The following is an 18,273-nucleotide window of genomic DNA, read 5'->3' as shown; positions in this document are numbered from 1 at the left end:
TCCTCCCGACTGAGGAACACCCCTAGGCCCTTCAGTAATAATCAGCTGTGGTTCACCTTGAACATCCGAAGCAGACGTCTGCAAGGCCTCCAGGGACATGCATGAAGCCAGATCCATAGCAGCTTCTGAAGTGTTCATGGCAGAGGAATCCAACAAAGGAGCCAGGTGCTCTTCCAGGATTTCACTAGCCTCGAGAAAGACATCTGGTGGAGGTGGCACAGCCGAAGGATCAGACCTAGCTTTCTTGGCCTTCTTCTCAGATGGCTGATCCTCAGAGCGGGAAGTTCCTTCCATTGTGTCTTTTGCCAAAAGCTTAAGATACTGTTTTTTTAAATATATGGCCAAAGAGGAAAGCCGATTATACAGAGTCTTCAGGAAGAAAGCCTGGCAAACAGAACAAGACATATGGTTGTGGGAAGCACCTAAACAAAATAAACACTACTAGTGATGGTCTTTATGGGACATCTGTCTCCTGCACTGGCATTTACCCCTTCTGGACAACATGAACCCCACAAGCAACAAAACAAAGGAAAAAAGTTAACAGCAAAACCCCAATGAGGCACTTATCTGAAAGACAGCTTGGTAAACCAGCAAACAAGGTGAGCAGACCAACTATCAAAGATGGTGTGTGGACTGGCGGCAAATAAGTTCTGAGGATGGTACATCCAGACATCACCTTTATGCCCAACGCAGTATGCAAGGAGCATATGTGTGATGTATGGTGTACCCTTAGCAACCTAAAGGCTTTGGTATACTGGTTGAATGTCAGGCCACCCTTGGCAAGGGATCCCTACTGTAAGAAATACTGCAACAGTGAAAAGGAAGGACATCAATACATACAGAAAAAATGTTTTGGAACAGGAATGAGATTTAAGAGAAAGCAAAAATTAAATAAATTATGTAATGTTGCTTAGATTATAGAATACACAATATATGTGATGCATAATGTTTGTAAATGTGAACTTGTTAATATGGTGTGATTACTTTTATATAAATGCAACTTTGCCTATGTCAGACGTGATAATTTAATAAAGGCATTTAAAAAAAGATTTTATGACTCTCTTTCAGATAGAATGGAAGTTGGTGAAAGCATTTTATTCTGATATTGGGTTAAACTATGTGAAATAGTACCAGGGTTAGTGTTAAAGGTTATGTAAAATGGAGTCTTCCAGTAAGATCTCTGTAAAGATTATCTGCTCTTTTAGGAGCTACAGATGGTTTACTATCAGATAAACGAACAGCACTTTAGCGAATACTGCTTTGTCCGAACCATATATTCGAAACACAGGCTATCGAACGCAAGAGACATCGACATGCTTAACCGAAAATGTCAAAAACGGTACAGTCGACATTTTCGATATCGAAGGGTTCCGTCGGATATCCAGCATGATGTACTAATACCATCTGTACAATACCACACATCTGGCGATGTAAAACGAGATGCATCTGTATACTCGCCATATAAAGTCAGCGGATATGAAATGTTCTCCAATGTAGTATCGAGTACTATGACGTGTTACAACTCTTCAACATCCGTTGTAGATGTCTGCAGTAACGTACACTGTGTGATAGCCCAACAACACATAACATGTTAGAGTAATACCGGAACAAGTCCCATATAGCGGCAGTGACTTAACCATTAGTTTGTGTGTGGAACAAAGTGAAACAACCCAAGTGACAGCAATGTATGATTACTGCGAGACCACGAACAATTGTGACAAGATTACAATACCCGTACCCTAAAACGAACAGTGTTTCGCAACTAGTGCAGTAAAGCCCCTGCACGTGAAGGTATCCCGTTTATCCAACAATTTCCTAAACGTCTCCTCTCTGTCCGTGAGCCGTTTACGTTTTGGTGATGGTGGGAGACACAGTAATACGCGAGAGAGCAGATCTTCAACATGATTCTGCTCCAGTTGTATAGCATGGAGTATATCGTAGATATACAGAGTTTTCCTCCCCAGTAAGCTACGAAGGCGTCGATGCCAGCATTCCACCATATTCTGAGACCTGGGAAAGCCTTCCATACAGGTATCATGATGGCTCCAAAATGTAAAATCGAATAGCGGCGGTAGTCTTTCCCCTGTACTACCTCGCATGCCATACCGTCTGGGTCTACCGAATAGGTAGTTCTCCTTGAAGAATATACACAACGGCTTCCCAGTATCAGGGAATTCCATTTCAATGTCATTGAAGGTGGTTACCACATCATCAGGTTTTAGGAATGCCAACGCAGGTAATTCCTTACAGAGTAGAAAAATGTCGACATTGTCCAAATGCAGACACTAAGTGTAACTTCTGAATTTGCCTCCATATGATTTGACAAAAGTGAAACCAGCACCCTTTAGACAGTGATCCTGGGAAGTGTTGTGTGATAGCATTTACTGCCCCCCTCTCGAAATCACTTAGTATCATCTTTGGATTTAAATGTAATGAGTATTCCGTACATAACTGCATAACATTTTCCCAAAATATGTTGTAGCATGATTCTGTTTTGGATGCAAGCAACCCGTACAGTACAGGAATGGACTTCCTCTTATCAGCATTGTCTATATTGAAATGTATACTGTATAGTTGTTTGAAGTCAGGTGTACGTATTGGGAATGTGCCATCAACCATGATGAACTCGGCGTTACACAACACCTTAAGATTAGTGATTGTAGTTATCAATACAACCTGGTTCGTATCTACGCACTCCGCTGCATGTCTCACTACGAAACTACCATTCTTAATAGGTATCATTTCACTAGTGAGATCCTTAAGGTTAATACAATCCCCGTACTTGTTTGCACATGCCTTACGTCTACTCCGTACAACCACCTGTTTCAAAGCGTTAGTATTAGGTAACTCTACTGTTATGTCGGTTGAACATGTCGCTAATACCTCAGAAACCACCCTGCAAGGATCATCTGTTGTCTGTCTAGCCTTTCTCTTTATACTTTCTTTGATTTCCATACATTCTCCTTTGCAAGTGTTTGGTGCGTGGAAATGGGCGTTACTCTTTAACAATATTTCGCCATTAGGACTGCACTCCGTTACACATCTTCCCTTGCACTTCTCAGTGGTTTTCAAGCAACAACACCAGTATTTCCTATCTCCGACTGCCTTTTCTAGGTAATACAGATAGCTATCAATTGTTAGCATGTCTTTCCCTTTCTGGGACTTTACGGTGTGATAAACATTCTGCAGTGTGCCTGGATGTGCACTCGTAGCTTGATCATCACCAACCTGCCAACAGACATATACCAAACATGATTACCCTTGCCAACGTTACAGTTATGACCACCAGTGAAAGTTACAACTTCACACATGACACCAATGCTCAACAGACTATAGTAACTATGACTATATCTATGCTGTCGCTAACACCATTTACTATGACCAGCGTGTACAGCTCCGAAGGTCAGTCTACACCTTTTCCGATTTACCCTGTGGATTCGCACTTTAGCACATCGCTTGGTTAGCACATGTTATAGATGCATCTTACCTGTGCCATCGCTTGCAGTCTGTACGCTTCACTACTACTTTCCACCACATTGGCATTGCGGGATGACATCTTTTAACGTTTGTACATTATTCCGTAGACATTTCTGCGACTATGTACTTTGTCGCATATGAAACATCGCATACGTTTCTTCGAACTACTACCTGCCTCGATATATCACTCATTCGGCTATGTGGTTTTCGACATTTCTGCAATGTTTGCGATTCCATTCGCACATATTTCATTCGAGCAAGTGACGTTCGTAATTACAATAGTAAACCGCTACAGACTGTTTATGTAGATGTTGCAATGTACTTAAATCTATAAAATATGAGAAGACTAGACCACTTGGACCATTACACTCTCACCATCTCAATAATTCTGGCACACAATTAACTTGTATTTATTTATTAAATATTTATTAGTGTGTGGCAGTGGACTGATGTAGAAGGAATCTTTTCAGCTTCAGTCTCAGCCCAGGAAATACAAAAACTGAAAGACTCAAAACAAAGGACATTATGAGGAATTTAACACACAGTGAGTATTGCAACTGTGTCTCCTCAGGGAGAACAAAAAGACCACAAAAGTACCTCACAAAGACGTTCCTAGGCCTTAAACACTTGCCCTATATGGACAGAATCAAAAAACTCCAACTATTCTCCATTTCATATCGCCTATTTAGAGGCGAGCTCTGCTTGACTTACAAAGCCATATCTGACCCAGCTCTGTTAGAAATGCTACATCTAAAGAAATTCCAATCCCACCGCACCACACGCTCCAGAGACCACAACCTCATTACCACAATTAACAGAACATGCTGGAGGGACAGGTTCATAACCCAGAGACTACCCATGCTATGGAACAGACTTCCCATACATGTCAAGCAGAGCACCTCGCTGACCCTCTTCAAGAGAAATCTTAATGAGTGGATGGGAAACAGAAAATTCACCCTGGGGATAACACCAGTGGCTCTACTCGACAGAGGCACTGGGAACGAAGGTCAGGTGGCACTATGCCAGGGTAATCCTATTGCTAGGCTTGTAAAGGCCCCAGGGCGATTAGCCTAGTACACACCTATGAACCTATGAGACATATCATCATGTACCAAATTCAGACCCACAAAAGAAACCAGAACTGCAGCATACAGAAACCGTCCTGTCTGCCACAAGTCAGATGGGAAGGAGGTCTTCTGTTTTCTTTTACATTCCCCTAACACTGGTACAGAAGAAGGTGTTGTTTGATTAACAATAGAGAACGTACATTGATCCTGGGTGAGTGCCAGCACAAGCTGTTGCCATTTTACCATTTCCTGCTGTATACCTATTATCCCACAAAATCCTTACAGTTAGATCCCCGATAAACAACAGGCAGAGCTGACTGACATGTAAAACGGAATGACATGGTAGTGCAGATGTCATATCCTTCAATGTTACAAGCCTCAGTGGACACTTGGATAAGTTCACAATCAAATATTGTGCGTCTTTCTATAGTCCAAAGAGCTCTTGAACTTAGAAAACATTTAACGTGGCTCAGCTAATGATACCAATGACAAAGCTGGCTATTTCTCTTTATAAAGAGCCTAGCATGGTGTTGGTGACTCCTACTTATGAGCCTAAATGACCAACTTCTGTGAGACACAAGTGTAATTAACTAAATACAACTGAAAGAGAGCATAGTTTTTAATGTTTTTATGATATCACCTCCTTTTTAATCAGCTTTTCAGACAACTTCTACTTCTTTTCTTCCATTTTCACTGTAGCTAAATGACAAGACTTGTAACTACTCTATTTTTCTTAAAGAGATTTTTCTAGTTTCTGTATTTGTTTCTGTCATCTATGAAAATAAAGCTTTTAGCCATCTGGATCTAACAGCATTATTAAATTTTCAAATCCTCACAAGTACCTCTATTATGGTCCAGCCCATAACATGCCTTTAAAAACTCACTGTGAAAATCCTTGGGGGCTATTTGTATACCATAAATGTGCATGTTAATTGAAGAGAATGGCATACTTCCTGACCAGCTTTATGAAAAATATGTTAAAAAGCTTTGATACAATGGAGTTTTCAAGATGGACGAAAAGCCTTAAGTTGCTAAAGAAAATTGGAGGAAAACAAAATAAACATCAAGGTCTGACACAACTTCCATTAAAAACTGTATATAAATCTGGCCTCAAGCAAAAAATAGCTCTGAAATACTGTGGAAACGGAAGCCAGTTCCACAGAGGCAGTCAGAGTGGTTAATGCATAGGCAACAATTTGCCTCAAAAAGGATGTGTTTTAACTAATATAGTTATTTCCCCTCTTCTAAGCCAGGTGTAATTTTCTCCAGATAACAATTTGAAGTGCCACAAAAAGGTAATTGTAAAGTTTCAGAAAAAAAGCACCAAAAGGTAAACTGTTGAAACAAAAAAACACCGTAGCAGACTCCAAACCTTTTGTATAGTCCAGGATATATTAAATAACTGTTGAAATATCACAAAACAAACAATTCCAAAAAAGTTCAGGCTCCAAACCTTTTTTGATAGTCCAGGATATATGAAAAAAACTGTTAAAATGCCACATCACAAACAATTCCACAAGAAGTTAAGTGCTTTCAGTCTATCCCAAGCTTCATCAGAACATGGAATAAAATCAATCAGCCAATTATAAACACATTCAAAAATTGTCAGCCAATAGTACCATCTCACGCATAATTAATTAAATAAATTCATTCTCCTGCATTATTTAAAGCCATAGTAAAATATATTCTGTAGTAAACCCTTGTGTTAAAACAGTAGCAACCAAGATGAATACACATATTCTAGCTGCCATAATAAAATACATACTATCATGAATCCTTGTTTTAAAACAAAAACAAACAAAATGAATGCATATACTCTTTCCTTTTCTAAAGTTTAGCTGCCTTTAATTTAAGGACATTGTTAATACTAACATAATCATTCAGTCCCGGTTTTTTAGTTGAATCCAGCCTAAGCTGCCAGTATAGTTCTTTGTATTCTAAAAGGGCTTCCCACAATCCACGCCTTAGCTTCATAGGTTCATACTAGGCTATCTGCCCTAGGGCATTTATAAGCCTAGCCAGAATGTGTTTGGCTTTCGCCACCCATTTTAAATTAATTTTGCTATGCCCTTTTTCGAGGTTAGTATAATGTGCCTCTGTCTAACAATGACACAGAAGTGATACCTGGGTTAAACTTATGATCTCCCATCCACTCATCAAGATTCCTCTTGAAGAGAGTCAATGAGGGACTCTGCCTAACCTGGACTGGGATTTTATTCCAGAGTGAAGGGAGCCTCTGGGTTATGAATCTGTCCCTCCAGCATGTCCTATTTATTTCAGTGCTGAGGTTCAAGTCTCTTGAGCGCGTAGCTCGATGGGATTTGGATTTTCTGAGGTGCAGCATGTCCATTAATTCCGGGTTGGACATGGCTTTATACGTCAGGCACAGATTGCCCCTGAACAGGCGGTATGCCACTGAGTAGAGCTGGAGTTTCTTTAACCGGGCAGCATATGGCATCTGTTTGAGCCCTTTGATCCTCTTGGTGAGGTACTTTTGGGGTCTTTCCAGTTGCTGCAGGTGTCTGGTAAGGTACATCCCAAAAAAGGCATTGTACTCAATTATGGGCCTGATGAGGGATGAGTAAAGAGGCACGATGACCTCCGCTGATCTAGATGTGAATCCCTTCATGATTAGGTGGGCTATATAAAATGTTTTTCTAACCACTTTGGCCACGTGGTTGTCAAATGAGAGACTGCTATCAACTTGGGTCCCCAGGTCCCTAATTACTTCTTCTGTACTTAATGGATTAACACCAATGTGGTAATTTGTGGGCACTTTGTTTTTGCCATAGGGGATGACTATACACTTTTTGGCGTTTAGCTTGAGGCCATGGCTCTGGCACCAGTTGTCTGTTTCTATGAGGCCCTTTTGGAGGATGCTTGTGTCGGCTGGAGAGTCTATTATGGTGCCCAGTTTGCAGTCATCTGCGAACTTGGTCAGCCACAGTCCTTCCGTGTTGGCCTGTACCTCCGAGAAATATATACCGAACAAGAGAGGTCTCAGGACTGAGCCTTATGGGACGCCACTTGTAACTGGTTTGGAGTCTGACATGGCTCCAGCAATTCTAACCATGTGGGTTCTGTCCTTGAGCCAGTTTACAACCCATCTAGTGACATAGGGGTTTATATTTAAGCTGGTGAGCTTATCTATAATGCCCGAGTGCGGTATCGTATCGAAGGCTTTTGCAAGGTCCAGGTAGGCTGTGTGGACCACCTTCCCCCTCATCAATGGCCTTGGTGACTGTTTCAAAGAAATCGACCAGGTTTAAGAGGCAGGATCTGCCCTTAACAAAGCCGAACTGGGTAGGATCCAGTGTCTGTAGGTCCCCAATATCTTTATTTATGAGGTCCATGATGATCCTTTCCATAGCTTTGCAGACCAAGCTAGTCAGGCTTATGGGGCGATAGTTTCCAGGATCCGTTGAGGCATCACCTTTGTGGAGAGGGACCACTGTTGCTGTACGCCACTCTTTGGGTACATATCCTGTAGTAAGGCCGAGATTGAACAGTAGTTTTATGTTTGGGTTTAGCTCTTCTTGGAGTTCATGTAGGACACAGCCTGGGACACCGTCTGGTCCCATTGATGCTGTGTTTTTTGCTTTGGAGAGGGTGGCTCTTACCTGAGCATCTGAAATGTCAGGAGGGCAGCACTCTGCTGGGATAGACATTTGCCCTTTTGGTGGGGAGAAGTTTGCTCTGAACCTGTCAGCTAGGATGTTGGCAATGTCTGTGGGTTCGGTGTATTTTTTGTCATTTTGGACTAATTCTGAGCATATCTGGGAATTCCCACCCAGGTTCCTAACATAACTAAAGAAAGTCTTGTGATTATCCTTAGTGTCCTGTGCAATTTTTCTCTCAAAGCTGGCCTTAGACGATTTTATGAGAGCCCGTAGTTTTTTGCTAATACTGATCAGAGATGCCTTCCCTTTTTGGGATTTTGCTCTATCATTTAGTAGCTTCCTCCTTCTATTGTATAGTTTGTTTATGGCTGGGGTCCACCAGACAGGACGTCTGCCTTTGGAGGATTGGGTCTTGGTTTTATCTGGGATTGTATGATCCATGCATTCCTGAAGGTGTTCATAGAATGCATTTATAAAGGATTCTGCGGTCTGGGACGTATTTTCAACAGGCCCGGGGGCTTTGAATGATTCCACCTCGGTTTTGAGGAGTGTGAAATTTGCTTTAGAGAAGTTTTTCACTGTGGTTTTCTGGGCAGGAGGTGGGGTCGGGATGTGAATACCCAGTGAGATTAGTTTATGGTCTGATCTTACCAGTGAGGGATACACTTCTGGTCTGGAGCATAGAGTCCCTATGTTGGTGATGATCAGGTCCAGTATGTTTGGGTAGTTGAAGTCGCCCAATATAATGGAATTTGGAGAGACCTTCATATTTTCCAGTGTTCTCAGGAAAGCCGAGTGGGGTTCCTGGGTTTGGGAGGGTGGTCTGTAGCAGGCTATAAACTGGAAGGCAGTTTTACCCACTGTTAGTTGCACATGGATAGTCTCTGATGCTTCGTACTGTGCCACCAACCTGGAGGTGTGGGTTGTGACTATTCGGCACACTGGCTTTGTGAGCTATGTGTTGCATGTGTTTTGTTTTGGGGTAGCGGTTGCTTGGGTGTCTGCTTTGGAGGTCTCTGCTGCTTAGGCACATTTTTATTTAGAGCTTCCGAGTATGTTTTTGTGTCTTTATGTGTTTGGTTTGCTGTCGTGGTAGGTCTATGTGAGACTGGAATTGTAGTGAGTGTGGTTTCCTTCTCCTCCTGACTGGTTATGCCAGTACTGAGTTGAGAGAGCTTAGCCTCCAGTTTGGCTATATGGATGCATCTCTCACATGTGTTGGAATTTGTTGGGAGGAGGAGAGGGTTGTCTGTGCACATGAGGCAGTTGTAACATTGCCTCAAGATTCCCAGATTCACCAGCTGGACCAGAGAGGAGACTGACAACTGACCTTTGGACATGCTAGAATAGTATTGGGAATTCCTTTATAATTGAAAAAAGGGCCAATGGGGAACAAGGTACTCAAGGGGAGTTTGTGAGGGTGTAGTGCTTTTAATTTTTTAGTGCTTACTTATATAATTGCTTTAGTGAGCAAGTGCCAGGTAACTTAAATGCAATGTGTTACAGGTAACTTAAATGCAAAAACGACAAACAGTAACTTTCTTTTAAGTGAAACAAGGAAATAAGTACAGTAAGCAATGCAGATATGACTAGGGATCCACAGAAGCGCTGAAAAGCTGCGTTTTAGGTGGTATTAGCGTTTCTTAATGTAAAACAACTGGTCTGAAGCCCAAGTGCTTAAACTAAAAGGCTTAGAATGAGTTACACCAAGCAGTAATAAATACAACTGAGTACTTTTAAGATGACGCAAAAGCAAAATAAAGTAGGAAGAAACACAAATACAGTAAAAGCAGAAATTTTTTTTTTTTTTTCAGAAAAGTAGCAAAAACAGTAGTAAAAACAATTCACATGCAGTGCAAGCTGGCATGCTTGAGTATGTAGCAATATTAGTCAACACAGTTTGAAAAAATGTAATTAAATTAAAAAGGACTAAAAGCAAGTGCAGAAAGGGTTTATTAGGTAGAATGCGGTAAAGAGATGGGACTGGGGGAGTGTCCTAGATCAAATCTACAGTGGGGCGGGCACTGCAACAGCCACCAAATTTAAAACTACAACCAAGAACAGGGAGGGGGGGGAAGACAGTTTCAACAGAGATAGATATGAGGAATCACAGTGCAAATTATAACAAAAAATATATACTGATATCTGTATATTTGCAGAACAGTAAGACAACAGATATCTAAGTAACAATTTAGCTCTATAATACAGAATATTACAAAAAAATATACTCAGCTCTATATATTTGCAGAGAGCCTTGTAAGGCTGTCTCTCAACAATCCACTTTAAATGCAGGCTGCTATTAACAGCAAATTAAGGGAACCTTGAGTTAACACACAAGCTATAGAAACTAAAATGATGGAGGGGGGTGGGGAAGACAGTTTCAACAGAGATAGATATGAGGAATCAGTGCAAATTATAACCAAAAAAATATATACTGATATCTGTATATTTGCAGAATAGTACGACAGATATCTAAGTAACAATTTAGCTCTATAATACAGAATAATACAAAAAATATATACTCAGCTCTATATATTTGCAGACAGTCTTGTAAGGCTGTCTCTCAACAATCCACTTTAAATGCAGGCTGCTGTTAACAGCAAATTGATATATCTGGTTTCACTTGTTCAAGTACAGAGAACTTGAAAATACAATTCTTACAGTCTTTCTTGTGTCTAAATAAAGAATTTGTATCTTTTTTTCTGGGAGAGCTCATGCAAGTGTTCATATATTCTTCTTTTCAATGGTCTCTCTGTCTTGCCTATATAAAAACGAAGGCATGTCTAACAGACACTGACGTACACAACCCCTTTGCTGTTGCAATTAAAATACTCCTTAAATTTAATTTTAAACTTTCTAGATGGGATATTACTACTTTCCTGCTCTAACATTGTTGACAAAAACCACACTTATATGTTCCCCCTTTCTTGTGGGGTCTAACTGTACTTTTATCACTACCCTGGTTTTACAGCATTTCCTTTAAATTTCTCTCTCTCTTTTTAATAAATATCGGTACTGATGGAATAATTTTGCTGGTTTCACTATTTATAACCAAACGTTTTCAGTACTTCCTAATGATGTTCTCAATTTCACTGGAATAAAATGTGTGTATATAAATGCCATTTCATAATTCAGCCCTTTATTTTTCCATATTATGATTACTTTGTGGTAAAGTTTTCCCCAAAATTGGGTCATATTTTCCTTTCCTCCCTTGGTTCACTTCTTTCATCAATTGATTAATCAAGTTCTTGGGGTAACCTCTCTCTGAGAAGAACCCCTTCATCACCTTCATTTCCTCTAAGAAAACCCGATCCTCACTGCACATCCTTGGTGTCCTAATTAAATGCCCCTTAATAATACCCTTCTTTTGATTATAGGTGGGTGCTCACTCTCAAAATGTAAATAGGAGTTCGAGTGCGTGGCTTTTCGGAAAATCTTGGAATGAAATTTCTTCTCTTCCCTAATTGTCAAGTTTCCAGAAATGCCATAACTCTTAAATGGCAAAACATAACACAAAATTGTACAAGATGGAATAACCGCAAGCTACCGTTTTTGTCTAAAGTATCAATAATTAAAATTAACATACTACCTAGATTAATATATCTATTTATGACATCTCAGATAACTATACATAATAAATTCTTAAAACAAATTCATACCTTTCTAGCAAAATTTGTATGGGAACCTAAAAAGACCAGAATATCATATCAAAATCTAACACTTCCCAAGAACAAAGGGGGTCTGATCTTGCCAGATTTCAAAACCTACTACTCTATTATCAACACTAATAGAATACTGAGAATAGCAGAGTATGACCCCTCGGCAAAGACTGGTTCACCGACCTGGGTAACAATATACTAGAGGTACATAAAAACACTAGACATCAATCCCAAAGCGCTTCCCTTCTTAAATAAAAAAGATTTACAGGCCTGTAACATAATAGAGCCACTAAAACATTCTATAAATATAACTCAAAAACTTTTTCACTCCTTAAACCTTGGACAAGCTATGTTAATACTACAATCCCTCCATAAAAATCCTAACTTAAAAATAAATAACAAGATGCTAAACCTACACTCCTTCCCTCGGTTAAAACATAAGAGAATCCAGGATATCTACCCATTCCTCAATAGCACAATACATGAATTAAGAAGTAATCTAAACTTACCTAAAGTATATATAATAATTTTAAGACAAATCAAAGAGGTGTGTTCCAGTTACCTCCAAAACCTCACCATACTCGAAAGTGACATTGAAAACTGTACCTTACTTTGGAAGACTATGTTAATGTCAAGGAAAACAATAACAAACTCACACAAAATGATAGGGGAAATCAAATTCCAGAAAGACCTTCTCTTCTCTAATTACTGGAGAAAATTAAAACCTGATATCAATGACCAGCAAATAGAAAAGGCAATCAACTTAACAATGAAAACTATTCCACTTAAAAAACTCTCTTACACGCAACTCCTGATTAATAATAATGCTTATTTCACCCCAGTAATTCTTCACAAATTCTATGCATCTAAGTCCCCATACTGTCCACTCTGTAAAGACCAGATTGCAGACCTAATACATATATTCTGGAGTTGTAAATGCGTTTTCAAGCTTTGGAATTCCTTTAAGTTACAACTGAAAAAAATGGGGTATCAAGCATCAACACTAACATGGGAATTTACTCTTTTACACATCCTCCCGGCCAACATCTCAGGAAAACAAGCTAACTCACTTATAATATCTCAGGAAAACAAGCTAACTCATAACGATTTTCTTATTAATGAAGCTATATATAGCTCGCAAATGGTTAGATCCTGTAAGTATTTCTTGGGAGGAATTCAAGAAATCTGCTATTAAACATCTACTAGCACATAAAATAGTATTGGACAAAAGAAACAAAAATATGAAAGCCCGAGCAATCTGGAAACAGTCCTATAACATCTTATTAGCATAAAGCACAAGGTACACCATATCTTATGAACTGGAAGCATTCCCACGAGTACACAGCTTAACTATGGATGAAGAATCATTTTTGTATGTGCTGTTTTTAGACTAATGACATTAATTGGGAAAGCATCTTTGTATATATTGTAATTAGGTATGTTGTATGACCTACATATTTCTACTTTATCCACAATGTATAACATGCAAATATGGTCATTTTGTAAATATGGAAAGGTTATGGTTTCTGCAAATGTAAAACAAAAATAAAAATGATTGAAAAAAAAATGTTTCCAGAAATGCACAGCACTATAAGATTAGAAAAAAACATTTGCTATTTTCTTTAGGGTTGAGAAGTACAGTGCACTTTTGTTAGAGGATAAAAATTAAGAAATCAAGCTTCATACTAACCTGCAAACAAGGAATATCTCCTTCTGAGAAATCAAAAGTTCCCACAATGTCCTCACCAATTTTATACACAGTCTTGAAAATGCAGAATTTTCCAACTTTTCCACGTGTATTAGTAATATTGAAAAGATCTATTTAAGAAATATACAATCATCAGTACCCATCCACTGCTGTTAAAATATTTTATGTTGAACTACCATTATAAATTTGCACAATCTCTTACACAAACGTTCCAGGCAATGAAGAAAAATAAATGTAGCCAGAGAACACATGGCTGAGATTATAGTCAAGCAAAATATCACAAACGGCAAATGTGAACATTTAAAAAAAAAATAACAAAATAACATGTGAAGTACTCACCAGAACAATGAGCCCAAGAGAGCACTTTTTACAGCAGGTCTAAATTAAGTGTAGAGAATTATGGATTTAACTTGTTAATGAGCCACTTTCTGTGCTCCAGGATTTGATTCCCTCAGTCAGCATTTGCCTACTGCGACAGACACTGAGCAAGTCACTTAACTAGACAGTGCCCTCAGCTGAGTGAGTCTGAACAATAAAAATGTTGAGCAGTGTTCTATTAAAATAAAACCTTCATCTGCAAGAGGCAACAGTGAATGGTCACAATTACTTCTTCCTCTGCTTCCTGCAACATAGGCGGTCATTATGCCACTCAAACCAGCACACAAGCAGTGGCATCTGCATGTGTTTTTCAGTTCTTTCCCACAAACATCTCAAAATTCCAAGACACTCCCCACCTATGGTCAGGTGCAGGACTTTTTCCTAGTGGGGGGAAGGCCTCTGGTGAATGGAGTCCTAATGGGCTCCAAGGAAAAAAAAATCAGTCTCATTTGTAGAAGGTGTGACTTAGCAGTTTCAAAGAGTCCTACGTTTTAGAAACAGACTGGATTGAATTGTTCTGTCTCTCTTCGAGGGTTGGTGCCTGAGTCAGGCAGCTGTGAAGGTATGAGTAAATATGGATGCCCCTCATTGTGCAGAAGACAATTAATGGAGCCAGGAATTTTGTGGATAACCTGGGTGCAGTAAATAAAACAAAGGGGAAGGAAGTCAACTGAAAATGGACCCCTCCTGCTTTATAGCTCAAGTAATGCCAGTCTTCCCTGGCTGTAGGTATGTGAAGGTAAGCATCTTTCAGGTCTAGGGAGAGCAAGAAGGCTAGATGAAAGAGTAGAGGAATACGAGCTAGAAGACTTAGGATCCAAAACATTGGTATTTTAAGAAACTTGTTTAGCCTTGACAGGTCTAAGATGGGCCTCTATGGCCTGTCTTTTCTTATGACTCAATTGTCTCGAGTAAAAGGCTATGCCATGCTCCTTGCTGGTCTTTTAGCAGTCTCTTTGTAGCAGCCTTCAAATGGGAACTGGATTACTGGATGGGTATTCACAAATTCACCCCAGCTTTACTGGTCTAGCCTTGCTTAAGAGAAGAGGTTCTGTCTGAGGGTGGGTACTAGAAAGGCATAAATGGTCACAAGACTCAAATGTCCTGTATTTCATATGATCCACATCTTAGTTCAAAAATTAAGGAGAAAGCTAACAAATAATAGGGGACAACAGATCAAAATCAAGGACAGATACTGCCCTTAACTTAGAAAGTTGCTGCAACAGGTTTTGCATTAGCATGCTTTTTCTGAAGGCTCATAGGTTCATACTAGGCTATCTGCCCTAGGGCATTTATAAGCCTAGCCAGAGTGTGTTTGGCTTTCGCCACCCATTTTAAATTAATTTTGCTATGCCCTTTTTCGAGGTTAGTATACTGTGCCTCTATCTAACAGTGACACAGAAGTGATACCCAGGGTAAACCTACGATCTCACATCCACTCATCAAGATTCCTCTTGAAGAGAATCAATGAGGGACTCTGCCTAACCTGGACTGGGATTTTATTCCAGAGTGAAGGGAGCCTCTGGGTTATGAATCTGTCCCTCCACCATGTCCTATTTATTTCAGTGCTGAGGTTCAAGTCTCTCGAGCGAGTAGCTCGATGGGATTTGGATTTTCTGAGGTGCAGCATGTCCATTAATTCCGGGTTGGACATGGCTTTATACGTCAGGCACAGATCGCCTCTGAGCAGGTGGTATGCCACTGAGTAGAGCTGGAGTTTCTTTAACTGGGCAGCAAATGGCATCTGTTTGAGCCCTTTGAGCCTCTTGGTGAGGTACTTTTGGGGTCTTTCCAGTTGCTGCAGGTGTCTGGTAAGGTACATCCCAAAAGGGGCATTGTACTCAATTATGGGCCTGATGAGGGATGAGTAAAGAGGCACGATGACCTCCCCTGATCTAGATGTGAATCCCTTCATGATTAGGTGGGCTATATAAAATGTTTTTCTAACCACTTTGGCCACGTGGTTGTCAAATGAGAGATTGCATCAACTTGGGTCCCTAATTACTTCTTCTGTACATAATGGATTACCACCTATGTGGTAATTTGTGGGCACTTTGTTTTTGCCAAAGGGGATGACTATACAGTTTTTGGCATTTAGCTTGAGGCCATGGCTCTGGCACCAGTTGTCTGTTTCTATGAGGCCCTTATGGAGGATGCTTGTGTCGGCTGGAGAGTCGATTATGGCGCCCAGTTTGCAGTCATCTGCAAACTTGGTCAGCCACAGTCCTTCCGTGTTGGTCTGTACCTCCGAGAAATATATACCGAACAAGAGAGGTCCCAGGACTGAGCCTTGTGGGACACCACTTGTAACTGGTTTTGAGTCTGACATGGCTCCAGCAATTCTAACCATGTGGGTTCTGTCCTTGAGCCAGTTTGCAACCCATCTAGTGACATAGGGGTTCATATTTAAGCTGGTGAGCTTATCTATAATGCCCGAGTGGGGTATTGTATCAAAGGCTTTTGCGAGGTCCAGGTAGGCTGTGTGGACCACCTTCCCCTCGTCAATGGCCTTGGTGACTGTTTCAAAGAAATCGACCAGGTTTAAGAGGCAGGATCTGCCCTTAACAAAGCCGAACTGGGTAGGATCCAGTGTCTGTAGGTACCCAATATCTATATTTATGAGGTCCATGATGATCCCTTCCATAGCTTTGCAGACCAAGCTAGTCAGGTTTATGGGGCGATAGTTTCCAGGATCCGTTGAGGCACCACCTTTGTGGAGAGGGACCACTGTTGCTGTACGCCACTCTTTGGGTACATATCCTGTAGTCAGGCTGAGACTGAACAGTAGTTTTATGTTTGGGTTTAGCTCTTCTTGGAGTTCATGTAGGACGCAGCCCCGGACACCGTCTGGTCCCATTGATGCTATGTTTTTCGCTTTGGAGAGGGCGGCTCTTACCTGAGCATCTGAGATGTCAGGGAGGCAGCACTCTGCTGGGATAGATATTTGCCCTTTTGGTGGGGAGTTTGCTGAACCTGTCAGCTAGGATGTTGGCAATGTCTGTGGGTTTGGTGTATTTTTTGTCATTTTGGACTAATTCTGAGCATATCTGGGAATTCCCACCTAGGTTCCTAACATAACTAAAGAAAGCCTTGTGATTATCCTTAGTGTCCTGTGCAATTTTTCTCTCGAAGCTGGCCTTAGACGATTTAATGAGTGCCCGTAGTTTTTTGCTAATACTGATCAGAGATGCCTTCCCTTTTTGGGATTTTGCTCTATCATGTAGTAGCTTCCTCCTTCTATTGTATAGTTTGTTTATGGCTGGGGTCCACCAGACAGGACGTCTGCCTTTGGAGGATTGGGTTTTTTTTGGGATTGCATGATCCATGCATTCCTGAAGGTGTTCATAGAATGCGTTTATAAAGGATTCTGCAGTCTGGGCCGTATTTTCCACAGGCCCGGGGGCTTTGAAGGATTCCACCTCGGTTTTGAGGAGTGTGAAATCTGCTTTAGAGAAGTTTTTCACTGTGGTTTTCTGGGTAGGGGGTGGGGTCAGGATGTGAATATCCAGTGAGATTTGTTTATGGTCTGATCTTACCAGTGAGGGATACACTTCTGGTCTGGAGCATAGAGTCCCCATGTTGGTGATGATCAGGTCCAGTATGTTTTCCCCTCTTGTGGGAGTGGTAACAAGTTGTTCCATAGCATGTGAGTTTATAAATTCTAAGAACCTTTGGGCTAGGGTGTTGGAGCTAGAGTAATGCTCCCAGTCTATGTTTGGGTAGTTGAAGTCGCCCAGTATAATGGTGTTTGGAGAGACCTTCATATTTTCCAGTGTTCTCAGGAAGGCAGAGTGGGGTTCCTGGGTTTGGGAAGGTGGTCTGTAGCAGGCTATAAACTGGAAGGCAGTTTTACCCACTGTTAGTTGCACATGGATAGTCTCTGATGCTTCGTGCTGTGCCACCAACCTGGAGGTGTGGGTATCTTTGACGAATATTGATACTCCCCCTGCTTTTGTGGTTCGGTCCAAGTTTTGGGGCCGAAAAGCATAGTATGAGGTATAATCTGGTTGTGCTGGGGTGCTCTCGGGAGCCTTGAACCAGGTTTCTGTTACTGCACAGATATCGATGTTCTCCATGCTAAGGAGAGTTTCGAGTGCGAGCATCTTGAGGTTTAGACTTCTGGTGTTGAGTAGCATTACTCTTACTTTCTTATCCCTTGTGATACCTATGGAGGTGGGTTTGTCTTTTGAGCCTTGGCTAAAAAAGGCACTATGGGGGTAGCAAGAGCCTTTGCCAATATCCGAAAGCCCAAGGGTGACAGGTGCAAGCCGTCCCTAGCGAAGCATCGTGGCTTGTCGAGCATATAATCCCAGGCTGACAGGCATTGGATCCCCTTTGAATGACACCAATACTTAAGCCAATTG

General features: G+C 40.9%; 1 protein-coding gene across 2 annotated transcripts in view; it reads right to left on the bottom strand.

Annotated features, from left to right (window-relative positions):
- RGP1 (RGP1 homolog, RAB6A GEF complex partner 1) overlaps positions 1-18,273 on the bottom strand; it is a 1,859,064-nt gene that overhangs the window by 318,057 nt on the left and 1,522,734 nt on the right. For both annotated transcript variants that reach the window (XM_044078576.1, XM_044078568.1), the window contains one exon: positions 13,514-13,641. In XM_044078576.1, the coding sequence (XP_043934511.1) occupies positions 13,514-13,641 (128 nt within the window). The remainder of the gene's footprint in view (positions 1-13,513; positions 13,642-18,273) is intronic.

Source organism: Protopterus annectens, chromosome 1.part1 (genome assembly GCF_019279795.1).
Source record: "Protopterus annectens isolate FY-2018-M chromosome 1.part1, PAN1.0, whole genome shotgun sequence".
Classification (NCBI taxonomy): domain Eukaryota; kingdom Metazoa; phylum Chordata; order Ceratodontiformes; family Protopteridae; genus Protopterus; species Protopterus annectens.
Note: the sequence above shows the minus strand (reverse complement) of the source record. Positions and strands in the feature narration are given on the sequence as shown.